Source organism: Dermacentor albipictus, chromosome 6, assembly GCF_038994185.2.
Source record: "Dermacentor albipictus isolate Rhodes 1998 colony chromosome 6, USDA_Dalb.pri_finalv2, whole genome shotgun sequence".
NCBI classification, from domain to species: Eukaryota; Metazoa; Arthropoda; class Arachnida; order Ixodida; family Ixodidae; genus Dermacentor; species Dermacentor albipictus.
The window spans coordinates 138,088,446-138,109,134 of NC_091826.1; the positions used below are offsets into that span (position 1 = coordinate 138,088,446).

A 20,689-nucleotide genomic window follows, 5' to 3' on the forward strand; every position below is an offset into this window, starting at 1 on the left:
CCACTGCGTCTTATCAAACGTATTGGTTTTGCAAATGCGCATTACAGCTGACGGAACGACATACTGTAAGTGAAGCACAAGAGAACAAGGACAAAAGGAGGATACAACACTTGAAGAAATGAAGAATTAGTAGGCGTACAGCAAACAAGCGATGACGGAGAACACACAATGATCGGGTGTTCTGTGACATCGCTTTGCGTATTTACGGTGTTATGGAGATCAACGGCATAAAAACGTACCTTCAAGCGTACTCCCTCAACCTCCGCCGCATTCATTATGATAATCAACGCCTAAACAAAATGAGGCACTATTTTTTGCCAAGAGTAAACCTCTTTACAGCAAGTCTATGTAATGACTCGCAGACGAAACCAGCATGCTTTCGAAAATGTTTTACCGCCGTAGTATTCGAACGCCAACGGCCAGGAAACACATCGATGCCAATAGGCTGTCGGTGGTTAATCAAGTACAAAAACCTTGACGCTATTACTAAAAAGCAGCTTCAACAATCGAATTAAAAAAATCAACTGCCTATTTGCCTGAGGTAACAAAACATCCTTAGACACCTCGATTGTTTATGTCAATGGTTTGTGTAAAGTAAAAAATTCAGCATGTTCAGCGCCCCTAGTAGAAAAAGCACAAATTAAAGTATTCGACCAAATTACAGTATCTCCACTTGCGCGCTTACGCTGAAACACGCCTCGATTGATTTTTCGCCCTCTGTGGCCATTTGATGAACTTGAGAGTGTACGGGGCACGAACTACTGAACTACAGACCTGCGCAGATCTCCCTCCTCCAGCACGCCTGGTCTAGTTCGCCCCTTTTGCCGCTAGGGAAAGAACGTACGAGCAGAGTGGCGCTAGTCATAACCTGTTCGCTGTCGTCTGCTTCTGCGATCTGTTCAGCGCTTGTCTTGCCATTTCGGCAGGCACAAAGCACTTGTTTTGGCGGTAAATGAATAAATTCACAAATATACAAAAGAAGACATATTTGCGAATGCTTTGCGTTTGAATAGTGAAACTAGAAGAGGATGAGCGGTGCAAGAAATGTAAACAACGAGCATATGTGGCCGCTGCAATGCTAGATCAACGGCATAAATTTCCCTTTCCTAGCCTCCTTAAGAGACTGGAAAAATTGTTTAAAAAGATTCATAGGATAATCTAGCTTTCTTTAGTTGATTACAGACAGCCTAATGTCGTAGATGACATTAAGATTTACTACTGTGTGCCGTAGTGAAAGGAAGATGATCTGGTAAAAGTATAGTAAAAGTATTCACTAGTAAGTCCTCCACCCGATATGTGCAACAGTCTGATCGATTCTGTTTCAAGGGAAGGTGAGCATATCTTGTTTTTAATATCGTTGGATGTCTAGCTCAGTAGAAAGCGCGCAAAAAATTAAGCGATCCCAATGCTTTAAAACGTGCTGCAGTGCAGGCCTTAAAAATCGTGTCACGGAACTCTTTTCAAACTGTAAAGCTAGCTTTTCCGCGTAGTACGGCGGCAGCATAACGGTGGTGCTGAAGATACGTACGCAGTGAAGCTGTGTGCGTAATTCACTTTTTGAGCTCGTGACGCATTCACGGACAACATTTAAGAGTTAAAATGAGTGGTAATCGTTCTGTCGTCGAACATTACGGTGGCTTCAAGTTTCTAAAGAGCGCAGACGCGAATTTTACAACGTGTACAATGAAACTGTTGGGTACGTTGCGAACTTTATACACAATGGGATTTATAATAATCTCCTTGAAAAAGGCAGTGGGAGCGGCTATTTAACGCTATTTTAGAGAGCAGCGGACTACACGCTCCGACATTCTTTAGGTTCGGGGAGTCAACTTTTGGAGCCAAGTTACCGATCAAAGCCTTGTGACATCTCTGTCACTGTGTTAGCAAAAATCATCAACTAGAGAAGCAGTTCGTCGCAACACCACAGCTTCCGTACTACTTACAACGCCGCACAACCGCCCACCGCGTAGCAGACGATGGATGGATGGATGGATGGATGTTATGAGCGTCCCCTTTGGAACGGGGCGATGGCTTGCGCCACCAAGCTCTTGCTACTATGCTGCCTAATATCCTACCTAGGTTAACCCATGAGAAAAAAAACACACTATGAACTACCACGTCCAAATTTTCTGATACCCTATTGCGAACTGTGCTTTTGTACGTCTCCGTCCTTTGTCGTTTCCCTACTTTTCTTCCACCAATCCTCCAATCGCCTCTTATGGCGTTTTTCACTGGTCGATCTGGAGCAGCCGCCTGAATCCTCGAGCGAGCGCTCGGCTTTCACCAATCCGAGTCTGCCAGTGGAGCGCACGAACGCTCCGCGGGAGATCACACAGGAAGTCTGCGTGCACGTGACACAAACCGGTTCCTCAAACTATGCCCAACACAATGTTGTGCGCACGACCTACTGGAACTCCAGACCTGCACAGATATCCGGCTTCTATGGGAGCAGCTTGCGCCCACTTTCGTTCGACCGACGGCCGTAGGTGGCGCTTTTATAACCTGTTCGTCTGCTACGAGGTGGGCTGTTGTGCGGCGTTGTAAGTAGTACGGCAGCTGTTGTGTTGCGACGAACTGCTTCTCTAGTTGACGATTTTTGCTAACACAGTGACAGAGATGTCACAAGGCTTTGATCGGTCACTTGGCTCCAAAAGTTGACTCACAGAACCTAAAAAATGTCGGAGCGTGTAGTCCGCTGCTCTCTAAAATAGCGTTAAATAGCCGCTCCCACTGCCTTTTTAAAGGAGATTATTATCAATCGCATTGTGTATAGACTTCGCAACGTACCCAACAGTTTCATTGTACACGTTGTAAAATTCGCGTCTGCGCTCTTTAGAAACTTGAAGCCACCGTAATGTTCGACGACAGAACGATTACCACTCATTTTAACTCTTAAAAGTTGTCCGTGAATGCGTCACGAGTTCAAAAAGTGAATTACGCACACAGCTTCACTGCGTACGTATCTTCAGCACCACCGTTATGCTGCCGCTGTACTACGCGGAAAAGCTAGCTTTACTGTTTGAAAAGAGTTCCGTGACACGATTTTTAAGGCCTGCACTGCAGCACGTTTTAAAGCACTGGGATCGCTTAATTTTTTGCAAGCTTTCTACTGAGCTACACATCCAACGATATTAAAAACAAGGTATGCTAACCTTCCCTTGAAACAGAATCTATCAGACTATTGCACATATCGGGCGGAGGACTTACTAGTGAATACTTTTACTATACTTTTACCAGATCATCTTCCTTTCACTACGGCACACAGTAGTAAATCCTAATGTCATCTACGACATTAGGCTATCTGTAATCAACTAAAGAAAGCTAGATTATCCTATGAATCTTTTTAAACAATTTTTCCAGTCTCTTAAGGAGGCTAGGAAAGCGAAATTTATGCCGTTGATCTAGCATTGCAGCGGCCACCTATGCTCGTTGTTTACATTTCTTGCACCGCTCATCCTCTTCTAGTTTCACTATTCAAACGCAAACCATTCGCAAATATGTCTTCTTTTGTATATTTGTGAATTTATTCATTTACCGCCAAAACAAGCGCTTTGTGCCTGCCGAAATGGCAAGACAAGCGCTGAACAGATCGCAGAAGCAGACGACAGCGAACAGGTTATGACTAGCGCCACTCTGCTCGTACGTTCTTTCCCTAGCGGCAAAAGGGGCGAACTAGACCAGGCGTGCTGGAGGAGGGAGATCTGTGCAGGTCTGTAGTTCAGTAGGTCGTGGTTGTGCGTACCGACCGGGTACCGATTTCGCTTGAATACGGAAGTGACGCCATGTGACGCGTTCTATTTCCGCCCGAATCCGCGTCTCGGCGGCGGAGCAAGTGAGAGCGATCCGGCGCGGAGCGAGCTGATCCGAAACGACCAGTGGAACGCGCGAACCCGCTCCAGATCGACCAGTGAAATTCGGATTCGTTGCCGCGGAGCAAAAAATCCTGCTCCGAATCGACCAGTGAAAAACGCCATTACTGATGTCTATTGCGGACCTGTTTGCTTTACCACTGCTCCCGCTGAACCCAAGGGCTTCAAGGAGACCAGTGGTGCCTAAATCGACCGCTGGATAGATGTCTTCACATTCTAATAAAATATGCTCCGTCGTTTCCCTAGCTTTACCGCAGCAAGCACATGCTTCTTCTTCCTTCTTATATCTCGCTTTATACGTGCGTGTTCTAAGGCATCCCGATCTCGCTTCGAAAAGTAATGAGCTTCCCTTTGAGGTTAACAGGTTATAAAAGCGCCACCTACGGCAGTCGGTTGAACGAAAGTGGGCGCAAGCTGCTCCCATAGAAGCCGGATATCTGTACAGGTCTGGAGTTCCAGTAGGTCGTGGTACGGGGCCTGCTACCGCCGCCTTTTGAAAATCCAATAGGAGCCAAGCCAAATTACCATCAATTGGCTATTTGGGTGAACGCAGCGAGTGCGTTACAGCAACCTGGTGAACGCAACGGACCCGTTAGAACCACCGGGTACACGCAACGCCGGCCGTCTTCAAGGTGTCCTGTCTCTACGAGAACGATGCCAATCCGAATCCACAACATACCGGCATTCCCATGCATACCACAGCAACGTTCTTAGACATACTTCAGTTTCGCAGCTCTCTATGCTAGCCCATTGGCCGACGTGGCCGAAACGGGTGTCACTGAAACTACCGGCGCTGCAGTCGCGTCTTTCGTCATGCGCCGCGCGTCGTCTGCTCCTGCTGCGATGCGTCGTTTGCACCAACAGGCCTGTAGGCGCTTATCCGTCGGTAAATGTAGTTTAGATACGCAGTATAAGTTTTGTGACAAACCTGCCGGGCGTAAGTAACGGGGACTTCACGGTGTCTGTGCACTATCGGCGCTGCAGTGACATATCTCTCACGCAGCGCGCATCGTCTACTCCTACGATGTCATCTCTGCGGTGGGTCGTTTTCCCCAACTGGCCTGTGCCGTTCCCTCTTCGACGACTGTGTTTTGGCTGCCCGAACAGTATTTTATGCCAAGGACCTTTGAATGACATGTCTAGCTAGTCTTTAGAAGCTGCAACTACACCGCAAATGAGAGGTCGTGCACTTCGATTCCGCTTTTAAACAAATTTTTTTTCCCTATAAAAGCGCCACGGTGCTCCCTTCAGCGGGGGCTTTGTTTTTTGCTGCTTATTCTTAATATGTGTATTCATTAAAGACGGCGAGCGCCTGTGCAGACGTAGGGACGTTAACGCATCACGCCCATGCAGCAGTCGCTTGAGATAACGCTGTGGTGAATTGATCCACCCCCGTCAACGCTTCTTCGCCTAATAAATTGAATTGACACATGTATTTTTTATAGTTGTCCGCGGATATTATGGGACGTGCAAATGAGTTGGAAGTGATCTGTGAGCAGTGACAAGGACGAAGTTAAATACTATGAACATATTTATGTCAAAGTTTAATTCATTTTCTTTTTGGCGAACAAAACAAACAACAAACACAGTGGCACTTTTTATTTACTTTGTGCACAAAAAAGTAATTTTGAGCTACTTTTGCTCAAAGCAATTTTGCCCTCTTTCTGGCTGCTTGCACCTGCTATGTCAGCGAGTTATCGACGCCAATCAGCACAGGTTATATATGAAATAACCTACTAGCTGCACCTGTCCAAATTTGTGCTTCAGCAAATGGTTGAGTACACACTTCAGGGCATGTGGCACATCACACCGGAAATAAAGGTACGCGCGCTCAGGCAGGCATGTATGTGGAATCTTGTGAGAAGGTGAGGTTACGCTGCCGCTCATTCCCATCTGCCGCCACATCGAGCGATTGTTCGCAGCTCCGTCACTGACTACGGTGATCACCACAGCACCACGTTTATGCAATTGCATTATTTCTTGCAACACCAGCTCTGCTAAAATCCTGCCAGGCGCAGCACCTTTCGTGGCAAAGCTATAGGTGGCACGTACGCGGTTGCACCCAGCTCTCCAGAAGTGGTACGAACATCAGCACGAGCGCATGATCTGCAAGTTGGTCAGTTCCTTCATTTGAAATACCATCGTAGTCCACAAATCCATCAAGTTTGGAGGTTGACTTGTTGAAATTGTTGAAATTGTACGCCTGGCGTAACTTAATTTCATCCAAAATCAGTGTTCCGAGTTTCTTCCCATCTGCTCTGTTGCCAGCTGTTTTCCCATAGCTTCGCCCGTGTGCTGAGATTTAGGTGCACGTTAAAGAACCCCAGGTGGTGGAAATTTCCGGAGTCCCCCACTACGGCGTGCCTCATAATCAGAAAGTGGTTTTGGCACGTAAAACCCCATAATTTAATTTTTTTCTAATAGCTTCCATACAGAGATGATTGAAACCATACTTGCATGGTATTCCTTTCAGAATTTGTGTGACACGGCTCATGGAGGGCAAGGGCAGCATATTTATGTCAGATAGAAGCTTATATGCTCGAGGGCTCGCTAATATCCTCAGCATTAAACAATTAAGAAGCCAGTCCGCATTGTACCGCGCGCCACACGGAGACTTTGCTTTCAACTGTTTAAACGATGTCATAAATGCAAGGAAGTTCGGCCGACGCTTCCTCGATTCTGTTATCGGACATTTCAGAAAGCCTTCATCAGAGCCAAGATTTCATTCTTTTGCTTTTGATGCGCAGCAGCTGGCCTAGGCAGCCTCTTCTTCGCAATGCGTAGCTTCTGATATTGCTTGAGCGTTGCGCTCGGAGCCTTAATGCTCAGTCGAAGTTTCCTCTGTAGACGGAGACAACGCGCGCAGACTAGAGTACATTGCACTGCTTGTGGTGCATATTATCTGATGTCACCGTGTCACGCTGGCCTGCTTCCACACCCGCACACATGTTCAAGCTCTCTGCTTCTCTCAGGATTCTTTCCACACTTGCAATGCTAGTCGCAGCTCGAAATAGCTTCCTGTGAATTTTGCTGTAGCCGTACCATCCTCTTCAAGCACAACAGTTTTCATTACTCGCAGATGCCTGGCTACCAGTTGCCTCTATATAAAATATTCCGCATCGCTTAATTCTGTGTTGTGTCGTCCTCAACAATTTCGAACTTCCAGAGCGCAGAAGGCAGCTGTCACGTTTCGTGAGCTCGTTGAGCACCATGTGTGTAGCGCATATTTCTTAAGTTCCTTCTTCCAAGCCAAACAGCAGGTTAGTTGAAGCGCTGTCACTACAAGCTTCGCCCGATGTACTTGCCGGCACTTGCGCTCGTTCTTTTGGTGGACGTCGCTTTCGCTTCACATTTTTGGCTTTGAGATGTGCTCAGGCAACCCAGAAAAGAGCCGATTAAGAAGCGGGCCAGGAACAAGCATCTATTTCCCGCGAGGAATCAATATTTCTTTGTTACCCACAACATGCTTGTAGCGTTTCAAAATGTCGTCGTCCTCAAAGTGGAGTTCACACACTTTTGATTTGTTTGTGAGGCGTTTGTCTTTTCGGTGTAGCATGCGTTCCCAACTTTTAAACTCTCCAGCGTCTCGCGGCGGTGCGAAAAAATGGTGACCATGCGGCATCATGTCTTTGGCCGCTGGTGCAGCCGGGGGCAAAACAGCACGGCATAGGGAACTTCTTGCTGTCTTGAGACGCGGAAACGCTTCTTCAAGAAGCTTTTCAAGAGAGCACATCACGACACATCACACAACACCTACAAAACGGAGAAGGATAACGGCAGACGACGCAGCGCAACCAACATGAAACCAGAAGTGAAAGCAGAAGATGTTTCAAGTTCATTACCAGAAACGCATTTACAATACCTAGCTCAGGTATGACAAATTTTCACAAAGAGGCTCAAAATTAAGAACTGTGAAATAAGAACTTCTCAAAATTGAAACCAGAAATCTACCAGAAATGGAGCAACTTCTATCAGAAACGAAACAAAAAACTGACAAAAGACGCGATCGCAGCGCCGCTAGTTCGCGTGACCACCACTTCGGCCATCTCCCGAGCGGAGCTGTGAAACTGAAGTATGTCTAAGAACGTTGTACCACAGCGCAGCAGCGCCAGATTTTCCTCTAGGTAATGTAGTGAGAAACTCAATGGCAGCTCCCGTAGACACTAGCGCCAAAGTTCCCTCTAGTAATTTTTGCAGGAAACGCTATGCTCGGAGCCATGCTCGGAGCCAACCACGTTATTTTTTTCCTCCCGCTAGGTGGCATCACTATAATGTAACGTCTGTAACCTCTATAACCATCCATCCATCCATCCATCCATCCATCCCGTACTAAAAAAGTTGCAGATTTCGCTTTCGTTTCAGTAGAAAAGCAAGAAAATCAGCAGATTCAAGCGCTTTATCACTGAATCAGCAGAAAATTAACAAAATCAGTACATCTACTGAAAAATCAGCAGCCGTGGCACCACTGCCCCGTATGCCTGCACGCATAGGGACAAATACTTACAACACGCGCTGAGAAACCTCCTCCGTAGTACCTAGACCGAGTCATATATTCAAAAAGCAAAAGCCCCCAAATTTTCTCTCTCACGCCCGCTCTTACTCGCGCCTGCGCACAAACAACTGGCAATCCTTCAAATGAACGTCTCTTACATTTTTCTTGCTCCATAATCATCATCATGCCAAAGTGTGACGTGCAAGATGGCGACGCCTTGAGTATGTGGTGCTTCCTCAGCTGATTCGGACTTGCGAATTTGGACCCCGAAACTGAAAAGAAGTAACCAAGTAAGAACGCTTTCCAATCCCCGCCAAATTTATCAGCTGATGCAAGCACCCTGGCCTCCCCTCGCCATGTCATCGTAGCGCTCTTCCTTCGCTCGCCAACGAGCGACGCTGAAGTAGCGGCAATGGACAGCAAAGACTACGACCACACGAAAAACATGACGCTCATGTTCTTCCTCGACCGACTGATGGATAAGGGTCAGCCGCGGACCCTGCACGACTTGTCTTGCCAGTTCGGCACCAAAGGGTTCACCAAGGAGATGCGCCAGATCGCCGGCGGCAGCCAGTCGGGCCTGCGCAAGTTCCTGCAGCAGTACCCGTTCCTCTTCACCATCGATGGCGACCAGGTGTCGGTGACGAGCTTCGAAGGTGACAGTTCGGGAACCTCGCCGCAGCGCGACTATGTGCAGGAAGCCATCGACTATTTTCGCGCCAAACTGGAGCAGTACGGCAATGCCGAGGTGCCAATCAAGTCGTTGCTGGGACACCGGTCGCAGGCGACGCCCGAGATCAGGCACGTTTCTGGCCAGCACGGAAGGTGGGTTGTGACACCGCTCTAACCATACTGTCAGGGTTGCCCAAAAGGTAATATGCGCATTTCATTCGAGGCCTATAACGACGAAGCTCAGCGCCGTGCTAAACTCATAGCTAAACGTTAGAAAGAAAAAAAGAAAAAGAGAAGCGCGTGTTGCTCTCCACTAGTGGTCTTCCCGGAAAATGTAGCCGTCGTTGTCGTAAGAGAGAAGGTATGCCCTTCTCACCGTTTGCTCTGAAATGTGCTGCATTCCACGGCGCCGTCACATTTGAAACGGCCTCGTGCGGGCTGCGAATCCCTCGTGTCTACTTTTTTCACTCTTGCCATCTCCTTTAATTCAGTCCTGTCTCGTGTTTTACGCTTACACCTCGAGCGGTTCAACCGTATACGTATGCATTATTCGAGAAAAATGCGGTTCCCCCCAGGACAGCACCAGAGAAAAAAAGTGCAAAAAAAAGGGTGTGAGGAGAGGGGTTAAAGTACTAACGACACACTTCGCGGCAGACGAGCCCACGCGAACGCCGCCTTATAAAAAGGCTCAACCAGAAACAGCAGTGTTTTCAATGGCAGCACACTGTGCCTCAGTCGCATTGTACCACCCTCTCTTGCATGTAACTGCGCAGTATTCCACAATGCAGCCTCAACTAGTTATTCTTTAGATTCTAGACCACATGTTTAACGCTAAAGAGGTAAAAATTCAAATATAAGCTTCGTGATAAATGACAGTAAATCTCGAGTGGCAATAGGCACAATGTGCAAGCTCAAAAAAAAAAAGGCAATATTTAGTTGCGTTTTGTGAAAAGGCCAGGAACTCACATCTGTCGATTGGAATTTGAAAAGGCTCACATGCCAAGGTATGCTTCTGCAGCTAGCGCAACTGTGTTGCCAAGGTAGTAAGGTAGAAGATTGGGCGACTTGGTGGCATGGCAGCTTTCCACAAATGAAGACTTAAGAACAGCAGGAAATGATGCTTTATTAATTATTTTATTTGAAAGATTTCAACATGAGACTTATACCAAACAGGCAAGAAAGCCACCACAAATATCAAGAAAGACTCCAGACAAGACAAATTAGATCACAGGAATGCTTGAATTTCTTTCCACTTTGCTTTTTGGCTGCTGTTGACCTGGCAAGATATTTATACAGTACTAGCTAGCTTTTCGCATGGTGAGAAAGGCAATACATGATGTAATAAACGGATATACATAGGCTTCCCTTAATTTGACTTGGGTTAATTGTAACTATTCATTTAATTTGATCCTGACTAAAAGTCCCGAGCACCACCCATATTAATTAACTTATTTATTTGTTTTAATTTTTATTCCACCCTCAGAGTTAACATTACCGAAGATAATGGGGAAGAATATCAGCACAAGCTGTGCATTAAAGAAAGCATCAACAACACAACCAAGTACTACTATGATGCACAATTTTAGCAAATCAAAGACTAAGTTACACAATTCATAGTTTGTTCTTACTAGAATAAATTTAAATGATGCTTATGAAAGCATTCAAAATAAAGCATTGTGTTAGGTTTCACTTATGGTGGCAACAGCCCTCTATACATTACTATGGGCACCTATCGTTCACCCGAATTCAGTCACATTGTCAACGTCTCCAGTGCAAGTGGATGACATAAATAAACTACCTGCACCGGTCAGTTTCAGTGGGCACGCGAGCAGCGCTACTGGCTAGACTCTTAATTGTTTCCCCTTCTTGATGCAGGTCGGTGCCTAATTATTGTTATACGCTATGCGATCTAATTCCCTGTGTCTGCTACTTTCCCGTCACCACGGGTATTGCGCAGAATGTTATGTGACTGCTTCTCTATGACTTTTATAATATTGTTACAGGGATGTTGTGAGTATACGAAAACTATATTTACAATATATATACAGGATGAGCAGAACAGCTAAGATGGCTGACCACCAACAACACACAGCAGCCAGCGTCTCCGATCTTCTTCCTCTCTCTTCTCTCATCCTTCCGTAACAGGACCCCCGGGTGGCGAAGCGCCGTCTCGGCGCATAGCAGGCGAAGAATTGCGAGCGAAGTATGGCTGCAGCCACGAAACGTGCACGACGTCGACAGGCGTCTGACTTGAGGATGCATCAAAGTGTAGCGGCGAAATCTCATAATTGATGTCATTAATTTGGAGTAGGACTTCATAAGACCCTGTGTAGCGAGAGAGAAGCTTCTGGGAGAGGCCAACTTGACGATATGGTGACCAGAGGAGCACCCAAGCACCTGGTGCGAACTTAACATCAACGATGGCAGCGGTCGTAATGTTCTTTCTGTATATGGTGTGAGGCTAATAAATGAAATTGGGCAACTTGACGTGCCATGCGAGCGCGAGCGATGACTTCACGAGCGTACTCAGTTGCAACACGTGGCACAGAAGGGAGGATGGGGTCAAACAGTAGTGTGGGGTCGCGACCATACAAGAGGTAAAAGGGTAAATATCCTGCAGGGTCATGTTGGGACTAGTTATACGCGAACGTCACATAAGCCAGCGTGGCGTCCCAGTCACGGTGATTGTTGGAGACGTACATCGACAGCATCTCTGTGATTGTTTGGTTGAGACGTTCCGTAAGACCTTTCTGTGGGTGGTAGGCAGTGGACAGCTTGGGCTCAGTGGCACAAGAGCAGAGGAGGTTGTCCACTACTCGAGACAAGAACAAGCGACCGCCGTTTGTAAGTAACTGTCGAGGTGCACCATGCTGGAGAATGACGTCGTGAAGGAAAAAATCGGTGGTGTCAGTTGTGCAACTAGTCTGCAACACCTTTGTTATCGCATAGTGTGTCGCGTAATCAGTAGCGGCGGCGATCCACTTGTTCCCTCTAGTCGTCGGAAAACGGCTAAGCAGGTCAAGGCCTGCGCGAAAGAACGGTTCAGAGGGAACTTCAAGGGAGGTTTCTTCCGGCACTGACACAATTAGCAAATTGCGACGTAGCAACGCATGGGGCGCTAGAGACCCGGCCAGAAGAACCGGCATCGTATGCGATCGTATTGTCACGTGGTAGTGACGGTGAAGAAAGCAGCAATACGGTGAAATACAAAACTAACTTTTATTGGGCGAACCTGTGCCCACAAAAGAGGCTACACTTATAGCACAACGATAGCGGCGAACACGGTCGGCGATTGTCGGAAATCTGACCAGCGGGTCAGGCACGTCGGCTTTTATACAGCAGTCATCAAATGTTCCAGACTAATCGTTGGGACCCGCATGCCTTCTACAAATTTCTACACCATTTGCGTCAAGCGTTAAAATCAGACAACACAAGGTTCGGCGACAACATACAGTGGTTAGAAGCTTCGATAACTTTCCAGAAACTTTGGATACATGCGGGCGCATCCCACGCTGTGCGATTACATTTGTTAGGCGGCGAAACGTGGTTGTCCGATAAAGATAAGTACACGTGTCAATACACCCCTCTTAAAAAGCATCGTCCCGATGCTACAATTATAAGAGAGTGAAACACAAAAGGACACTTATTAAACATAAGTAACGAAACAATGAAAAGAAACAAAGTCCAAAGGTCTGGTTGCGCGAAGTCCCAAAGTTCATTAACGCTGGTAGTACGACTTGAGTCGCAGAACGTGGACTATTTCAGGTCGTGAGCGGCGCCGCTGTGATAGCGAAATGCCGTCTGGCACGACCTCATAGTCCAGTGCGCCAATACGTCGGATGATCTTGTACGGTTCGAAATAGCGACGCAAAAGCTTCTCGCTCCGTCCTCATCGGCGTATAGGGGTCCATACCCAAACACGGTCGCCAGGCTGGTACTCGACGAAACGTCGTCGGAGGTTGTAGTATCGGCTGTCGATACGCAGCTGGTTTTTAATCTGTAGGCGGGTGAGCTGTCGGGCTTCTTCGGCGCGCTGGAGATAGGTAGCGACGTCAAGATTCTCTTCGTCAGTGACGTGCGGCAGCATAGCGTCATCGTCGGATTCCTGCCGTAAACCAACTTGAATGGCGTGACCTGTGTTGTTTCTTGCACCGCCGTGTTGTAAGCGAATGTTACGTACGGCAGGACGGCATCCCAGGTCTTGTGTTCGACGTCGACGTACATTGCTAGCATGTCGGCAACGGTCTTATTGAGCCGCTCCGTAAGACCATTCGTCTGTGGGTGGTAGGCAGTTGTCCTCCTGTGCCTTGTCTGACTGTATTGCAGAATGGCTTGGGTGAGCTCCGCTGTAAAGGCCGTTCCTCTGTGGATGATGAGGACTTGTGGGGCGCCATGTCGCAGCAGGATGTTTTCGACAAAGAATTTCGCCACTTCGGCAGCGCTACTTTTCGGCAGTGCTTTAGTTTCGGCCAAGCGGGTGAGGTAGTCCGTCGCCACGACGATCCACTTATTTCCGATTGTTGACGTCGGAAAGGGTCCCAACAAGTCCATCCCGATCTGCTGGAATGGTCGGCAAGGAGGCTCGATTGACTGTAGTAATCCAACTGGCCTTGTCGGTGGTGTCTTGCGTCGTTGACAGTCTCGGCATGTTCTGACATAACAGGCGACGTCGGCGGTCAGACGCGGCCATTAATACCTTACCTGTATACTCGACAGCGTCCGGGAGAATCCGAGGTGCCCAGCGGTTGGATCGTCGTGTAAGGCGTGCAGCACTTCTGGATGCAGCGCCGACGGAACAACAAGAAGGTAGTTGGCGCGGACTGGTGAGAAGTTCTTCTTCATGAGTAGGTTGTTTTGAAGCGTGAACGAAGATAATCCACGCTTAAATGCCCTAGGGACAACGTCAGTGTGCCCTTCCAAATACTCGACTAGGGCTTTTAGCTTCGGGTCCCCTCGTTGGTGATCGGCGAAGTCTTTCGCGCTTATTATTCCAAGGAAGGCGTTGTCATCTTCGTCATCTTGTGGCAGAGGGTTAATGGGAGCACGTGATAGGCAATCGGCATCTGAATGTATTCGTCTGGACTTGTATGTTACAGTTATGTCGTATTCTTTTAGTCTAAGGCTCCACCATGCCAGCTGTCCTGAAGGGTCCTTTAAGTTAGCTAGCCATCACAATGCGTGATGGTCGCTGACCACTTTGAATGGCCTGCCATAGAGGTAAGGGCGAAATTTCGCTGTAGCCCAAATGATGGCGAGGCATTCCTTTTCGGTTGTAGAATAATTGCCTTCCGCTTTTGACAACGACCGGCTAGTGTAAGCTATCACGTGTTCATGTCCATCTTTTCTCTGGACCAGGACGCACCGAGGCCTAGGCTACTGGCGTCAGTGTGGATTTCGGTATCAGTGTGCTCGTCGAAGTGCGCAAGTATGGGCGACGACTGCATGCGTCGTTTGAGTTCTTGAAATGCGTCGGCCTGCGGCGTTTCCCACTTGAACTCGACGTCACATTTAGTTAGCAGTGTCAGCGGCTCAGCGATGCGTGAAAAGTCCTTGACAAATCGCCTGTAGTAGGCACACACGCCAAGAAATCTACGCACTGCCTTCTTGTCGATAGGCTGCGGGAACTTTGCGATGGCAGCTGTTTTCTGAGAGTCGGGGTGGACTCCAGACTTGCTGATGACATAGCCTAGGAACAGAAGCTCATCGTAAGCGAAGCGACACTTTTCTGGCTTCAGAGTGAGCCCTGATGACTTGATGGCCTCTAGTACTGTTGCAAGCCGCCTAAGGTGATCGTCGAAATTTCCGGCGAAGACGACGTTATCCAAATAAATGAGACAGGTCCAAATAAACGAGACACTTCAATCCTGCTTAAACTGTGTCCATCATGCGCTGGAACGTTGCAGGCGCCGAGCACAGTCCAAATGGCATAACCTTGAACTCGTAGAGGCCATCTGGGGTGATGAAGGCGGTCTTTTCGCTATCTTTTTCGTCGACTTCTATTTGCCAATAGCCAGACTTGAGGTCCATCGACGAGAAATATTTAGCGTTGCAGAGCTGATCTAATGCGTCGTCTATTCGTGGGAGGGGGTATACGTCCTTCTTCATGATCTTGTTCAGACGACGATAATCGACACAGAAACGTAGGGTTCCGTCCTTTTTCTTCACCAGGACAACAGGGGATGCCCACGGGCTTTTCGACGGCTGGGTGATGTCGTCGCGCTGCATTTTGTCGACTTGTTCTCTTACAGCTTCACATTCTTGTGGTGAAACTCGGTAATGGCTCTGGTGGAGTGGTCAAGCGCATTCTTCAGTTATTATGAGATTCTTTGCAACTGGTGTTTGTCGAATCCTCGATGACGTCGAAAAGCAGCCTTTGTATCGTCAGAGCACACTTCTGAGCTGCTGTTGCTTAATCACGGGGAGACCTGGAATAATGTCGTAGTCTGGTTCGGGAACCATGGTCGTCGGGGTAGATGCATCAGAATCCGAGAGGACAAACGCATTACTGGTTTCCAGAATTTCCTCGATGTACGCGATCGTCATGCCCTTGTTGATGTGCTTGAATTCCTGGCTGAAGTTTGTCAGCAACACTTCAGTTTTCCCTCTATCCAGTCGAGCGATCTTTCTTGCGACGCTAATTCCACGGTCTAGCAGTAGACGTTGGTCGCCTTCGATGACGCCTTCTACGTCAGCGGGTGTTTCGGTGCTGACCGAAATAACAATGCTGGAGCGAGGTGGGATGCTCACTTGATCTTCGAGCACACTCAAGGCGTGGTGACTACGAGGGCTCTCCGGCGGCATTGCTTTATCTTCCGACAGCGTTATTGACTTCGACTTCAGGTCGATGATTGCGCCGTGTTGGTCCAGGAAGTCCATACCGAGAATGACGTCTCGTGAACACTGTTGGAGGATAATGAAGGTGGCAGGGTAAGTTCGGTCATGAATGGTTATCCTTGCCGTGCAGATTCCAGTCGGCATGATGAGGTGTCCTCCAGCGGCCCGAATTTGAGGGCCTTCCCATGCTGTCTTAACTTTCTTCAACTGGGCGGCGATATGTCCACTCATTGCGGAGTAATCAGGCCCTGTGTCCACTAAGGTGGTAACTGTGTGGCCGTCGAGAAGCACGTGGAGGTCAGTGGTTCTTTGTCTGGCATTGCAGTTAGGCCTTGGCGTTAAATCACGGCTGCGTCGTGTTGAACTGAAGTTGGAACGTCAAGTCGTCTTTCGTCGATGTAGTCTTGGCTTCCCAACTTTGTCGGGACGGCGGCGTATCGTTATTATGTCGTCGAGATGGTCTCTTCATCGGCAGCGGAGGGTCTTCGTCAGGTCGACGAACAGCAACCGCACCTCCATTGGTTGCTGCTTTTAGTTTTCCGGATATGGGCTCGCTGACCGGCCCCGGGCTGGGCCAGTGTATGGTCGGCGCTGTGGCGACAGGTAGTGGCCTAGTGATGGCGAACGCGATGGTCGTCGAGAGTTCCACTGAGTAGTGGCGAGGTAGTCGGCGATATCGCCAGGGCGTTCACCTTGCTGCAGGCGCGGAGCGTTGACAGCGAACTCTTGCAATCCCAGGTCGCGGTATGGGCATCGGCGGTACACATGGGCGGCTTCGCCGCAGTGGTAGCAGAGTGGGCAGTTGTCGAGGGCTTGCAAATGTCCGTCTTCCTCGCGTAGCTGCGCTGGGCGACAAGTGGGCGTTGTAGGGGTTGAGGGACGGACTTCGAGATGAAAACCAAACTTGGAAGGATTTATTTTACATTATATACAGGTAGTTGAGAGCCCAGTAACATTTGTACAGTCATTACGGGCCGGCAGCAACTCGGACGCTGCGGCCCACGGCAAGAAGTTCGAGAGAGGTGAATCAGGGAATCAGGGTATCAGGGAATGCTCCAGAATGCTCAGGTCTCTCTGGAAGGCTTCTTATAAACCCTTCGAGCACTGGAAGTCGCGTCATGTTCGACCAATGGGAGAGTACGCTCAGATGACGCCACTTTCAGCCAATGGTAGGCGCCCGTGCGATGGTGTCATACCCGGCGAAGAGAGTCGCCGCTTGGGCCCCCTTGCTTGATCACTTGATCCCCCTGCGGTCTTGCCTCGCAGAGTTGCAATGCGCTTCTTCAAAGGAGGAGAAGGAGGGGGGCGCTCATGCTCCATTGTATGAGGGCCCACCTGCTCCCGGTGGTACGGCTCCGCAGTGGTTGCAAATGCCTTCTTCAAAGGCGAAGAGGGGTGACGATTGGGCTCTATTGTTTGTGGGCCCCTTCTAATCCCGGCGGCGTATGAACTTGTTTGCAAGTGTCCTGCCTCAGGAATGTGGCACCCCTGCTTCTGCATTCCTCAATTAGCTGTGCTGCGATTCGAAGTGGTTCGGGGAACTCGAAGTAGCCTCAGGAAACGGTGCCATATCTAACAGCTCGTCCTCGCCCCGGTTGTTCTGAATGGCCGGTGAACTCAATTCGCTGGCCACGAGGAACGCTGAAAGAAGCTGCAGGGTACTGGTGTCGAGCCTCGTTTGACGAACGAGGGACCCTGGGCCCTGGAGAACATACGTCAAACAAACAAAACAACACAGTGTTGCCCCGCGTGTAAGCGCAGGCTCTTCACCCCTGACTCGCCAGGCTATTACTGAGTCAAAATCAACCCTGATCTTTTATTTCCCCAATTTCGACAAAACAGTTCCAACCACCCCTCCAAACAGCTATCCATTTCACCTCGATTGCCGACAAGACCAGAGTACTATTGTTGTTGCAAAACAAAAGGGTCGTTGACGATGCAAACAACAAATGAAAACAGCCGAACATAACTTAAGTGGCCTAAGTACACGAACAGCATGTTTCCAATCTATCGCAGTGGCGTACTTATCGCACGTAATGGTGCCACTGAACAATCTGGTCAACCTCGCAAGTACGTAATCACAAGCGCACTAGCCTTGTGGTCACTAAACAGAACGCGTACTTGCGTTGTAGGCAAACTCTTCATTACGCTTACTCACGTTTCTTTCCTGAAAGTCCTACAGGACACGTGACTTAAACGAACAATTAAACTCACGGGACTTACACACTCCGCGGAACTCTTAAAATAATGCGTCTTTTAATAACTCGTTCCACGCATACTTATCAGAGAAGTCAGAATACGCCTGCCCTCAACACACACGAGCAACCCAGTCATAAACCTGCTTCCTTCCGTCCACACAGGACATGCGTTAATGGAACTAAGAACGCCTCTTAGTGCAAATCATGCACTCACTGAAAACCTACGCGCTTAACCTTGCAAAATTCAAAAATACTTAAAAAGAAAGAAGGTTAAATAACACACACGCGCGTTACGATAGGCCTCTCAACGATAACCTGGACCTTCAGGTTACTCATACACACAAAAAAAAGCCTATCTGCTTATTAATGAACATCTCGCGAGACTACAGGTTTACATAAAATGCATCTTTCAAATCTCGAGCTCCTCGAACGAAAATACAAACAAAGCGCATACGTTGACATATTGAAAGAAATCCTAGTCTCAATTCGCGAAAACTTTCCGATGTTAAAAAATAAAACACTCAATTTCTACGGAAGCGCTCTTGGCCTCCCTTTCCAAACGCTTATGTCTGACTCATACTTTGAGTCTGACTCGAGGTGGGCGCGGTTTGAAAGCTACTCTGGCTGCCGAGAAACAACAAAATTGCTGATTCACTATCAGCTCCCCCAAGATGTTAGGTCTCCTGCCAATTTGCGTCCTGGAGCCCCGCTTTCTTCACAAACTCGATTGACCGCGTCGCTACTCCCCACCTGGTCTTGTCCTGCTGCCTTGCGTTTCTTCGAACTGCACGCTGAGCTGTGAAAAGAACTGCGGAACAACGAGGAGCTTAACTGCCTCGTGCCCTTTGTCTGCATCCATGCAGAACATGCTTCGCGGTCCCCCTTTGACCTGTGGCTCGAACGTTTAGGATGCGTCAACATCGTCAGTGACGACCGCACCTTTCTTCTCGCGCCCTGCCCATTTGGGGTTCTCGCCATCTTTGGCGGCGCTACATTGGTTACCGACTTTCGATCTTTACCGCGCTTCTTTTTACGGCGCTTTCTCTTTGCACTCGCTTTCATGTCGCCTCGTGCCTCGTGCTGGCCGGTACACATTTCGTCGGCCCGGATCGGTCTCTTACCCGCACAGTCTGAGTGATTCTCACTTAAATCAACACTCTCTCTGCCTCGACTGGCTGTGGACAGCTCAACCGACTCTGGAACAATGCAGCAGGCTTTACTCGAGTTAGACAACTCGCACTCTTGCGAACTGCCCTCTACTACATTGCCCAGCTCACGCTGTGCATCGGCACACAGCCCGTCGGTATCGATCTCTGTCTCACGCGCACAGTCCGAATGATTAATAACTGAACCATCTCTATCTAGGCTATCTAGACTGGCGGAGAGCCGCACCGATCCCTGAACAATGCAGTTGTTCTCTCGTGAACTATGGAGGTCGCCATCCCGAGAACTACTCTCAACTGCATCGTCCAGCTCGCACTTCACTTCTGCACGCACATCTGGCTCTACATGGGTGCTCGCGTCTGTAGGGTCAGCAGTACCCTTTTCTTCGCTAGCAACCTCGCTAACATTACCAGCGACGCACACGCTCGGTAACTGTGCCAATTTGTTCGCAGCTGGCCTAGCTGTCTCCACAGTCATCTGTTGGCACAGCACCTCGTCGCTCTCACTGCGGCCTTTAACGGCCTCTGTTGCCACTAAGGCATCGTTAGCAGCTAGCCTTTTCCCATTTCCGATGAATCTGCAGCCAATCTCACAGGCACTACTCTTCTCGTCGGCTTTTTGCGAAAATCTGCTAGACACTTCCTCATTCTTTCGCTCTGTACTTCCTACAGAATTCTCAGACAGCCGTTGTCTCTGTGCCGATAACTGATCACAATACTGTATGTCTTTGATCAGTGCTGCCTTCTCTCTCTCATACTTTTGCTCAAGCTCTCGCTTACGTTCCTGATACTCCCGTTCGCGTTCATTCTCACGTTCGTGACGCTCACACCTAAGAGTAAGTTCTTGAAGCTCATGCTTCCGTTCATTCTCGCGTTCTTCACGCTTATGCTCACTCTTAAGTTCACGACGCTCCCGCAAACGTTCACGACGCTCACGCTCCCGTGGCTCCTGTATCACCTCCCAAGCAAGCTCAATGCTTTTGCCATCATTGCCACTATCGTTAATCGCCTTTATGATAGCTGGCGTTTTCATCCGTTCGTCCGCCTCAACTCCCAAATCGTCGCACACCAACAACAAGTCTAACCTCGTCACCCTTCTAAGATCCATGGCAGCTGCCCCGACAGGTGGTTAGAACTGTTTTCCTTATTAATTTGTGCAAACACACAATGCATCGAACTCCCGATTCCCAGAACTATCAAAATGAACACACAACATTTGAGTCTGGCAAATCATAAGGAAAAAAACCACGCGCTCACTTACGGTTGCAGCACCCTGCCATCCGGTTCATTCGTCCGCTGTTCCCGGTTCCTCCGGACTCCCTGGGTCGAAGGCTCGCTCCTTCTTCGCTACTCCCAGTTTCTTCGGACCTCTTTCGACGAAGGCTCTCTCTTCTTCGCTCTTCCCGGTTCCTTAGGATCTGTCTCAACGAAGGTTTATCTGTAGCCCTGCCACCAGCTGAT

At 48.7% G+C, this 20,689-nt stretch overlaps 1 protein-coding gene across 2 annotated transcripts in view; it reads left to right on the forward strand.

The window, feature by feature from the left end:
* Positions 1-8,533: 8,533 nt before the first annotated feature.
* egl (Egl_like_exo domain-containing protein) overlaps positions 8,534-20,689 on the forward strand; it is a 325,918-nt gene continuing 313,762 nt past the window's right edge. The window contains exon 1 of one of the 2 annotated variants that reach the window (XM_070541355.1): positions 8,534-9,186. In XM_070541355.1, coding sequence (XP_070397456.1) covers positions 8,774-9,186 — 413 coding nt within the window. In that variant the 5' untranslated portion in view covers positions 8,534-8,773. The remainder of the gene's footprint in view (positions 9,187-20,689) is intronic. The other variant, XM_070541356.1, reaches the window with a different exon arrangement.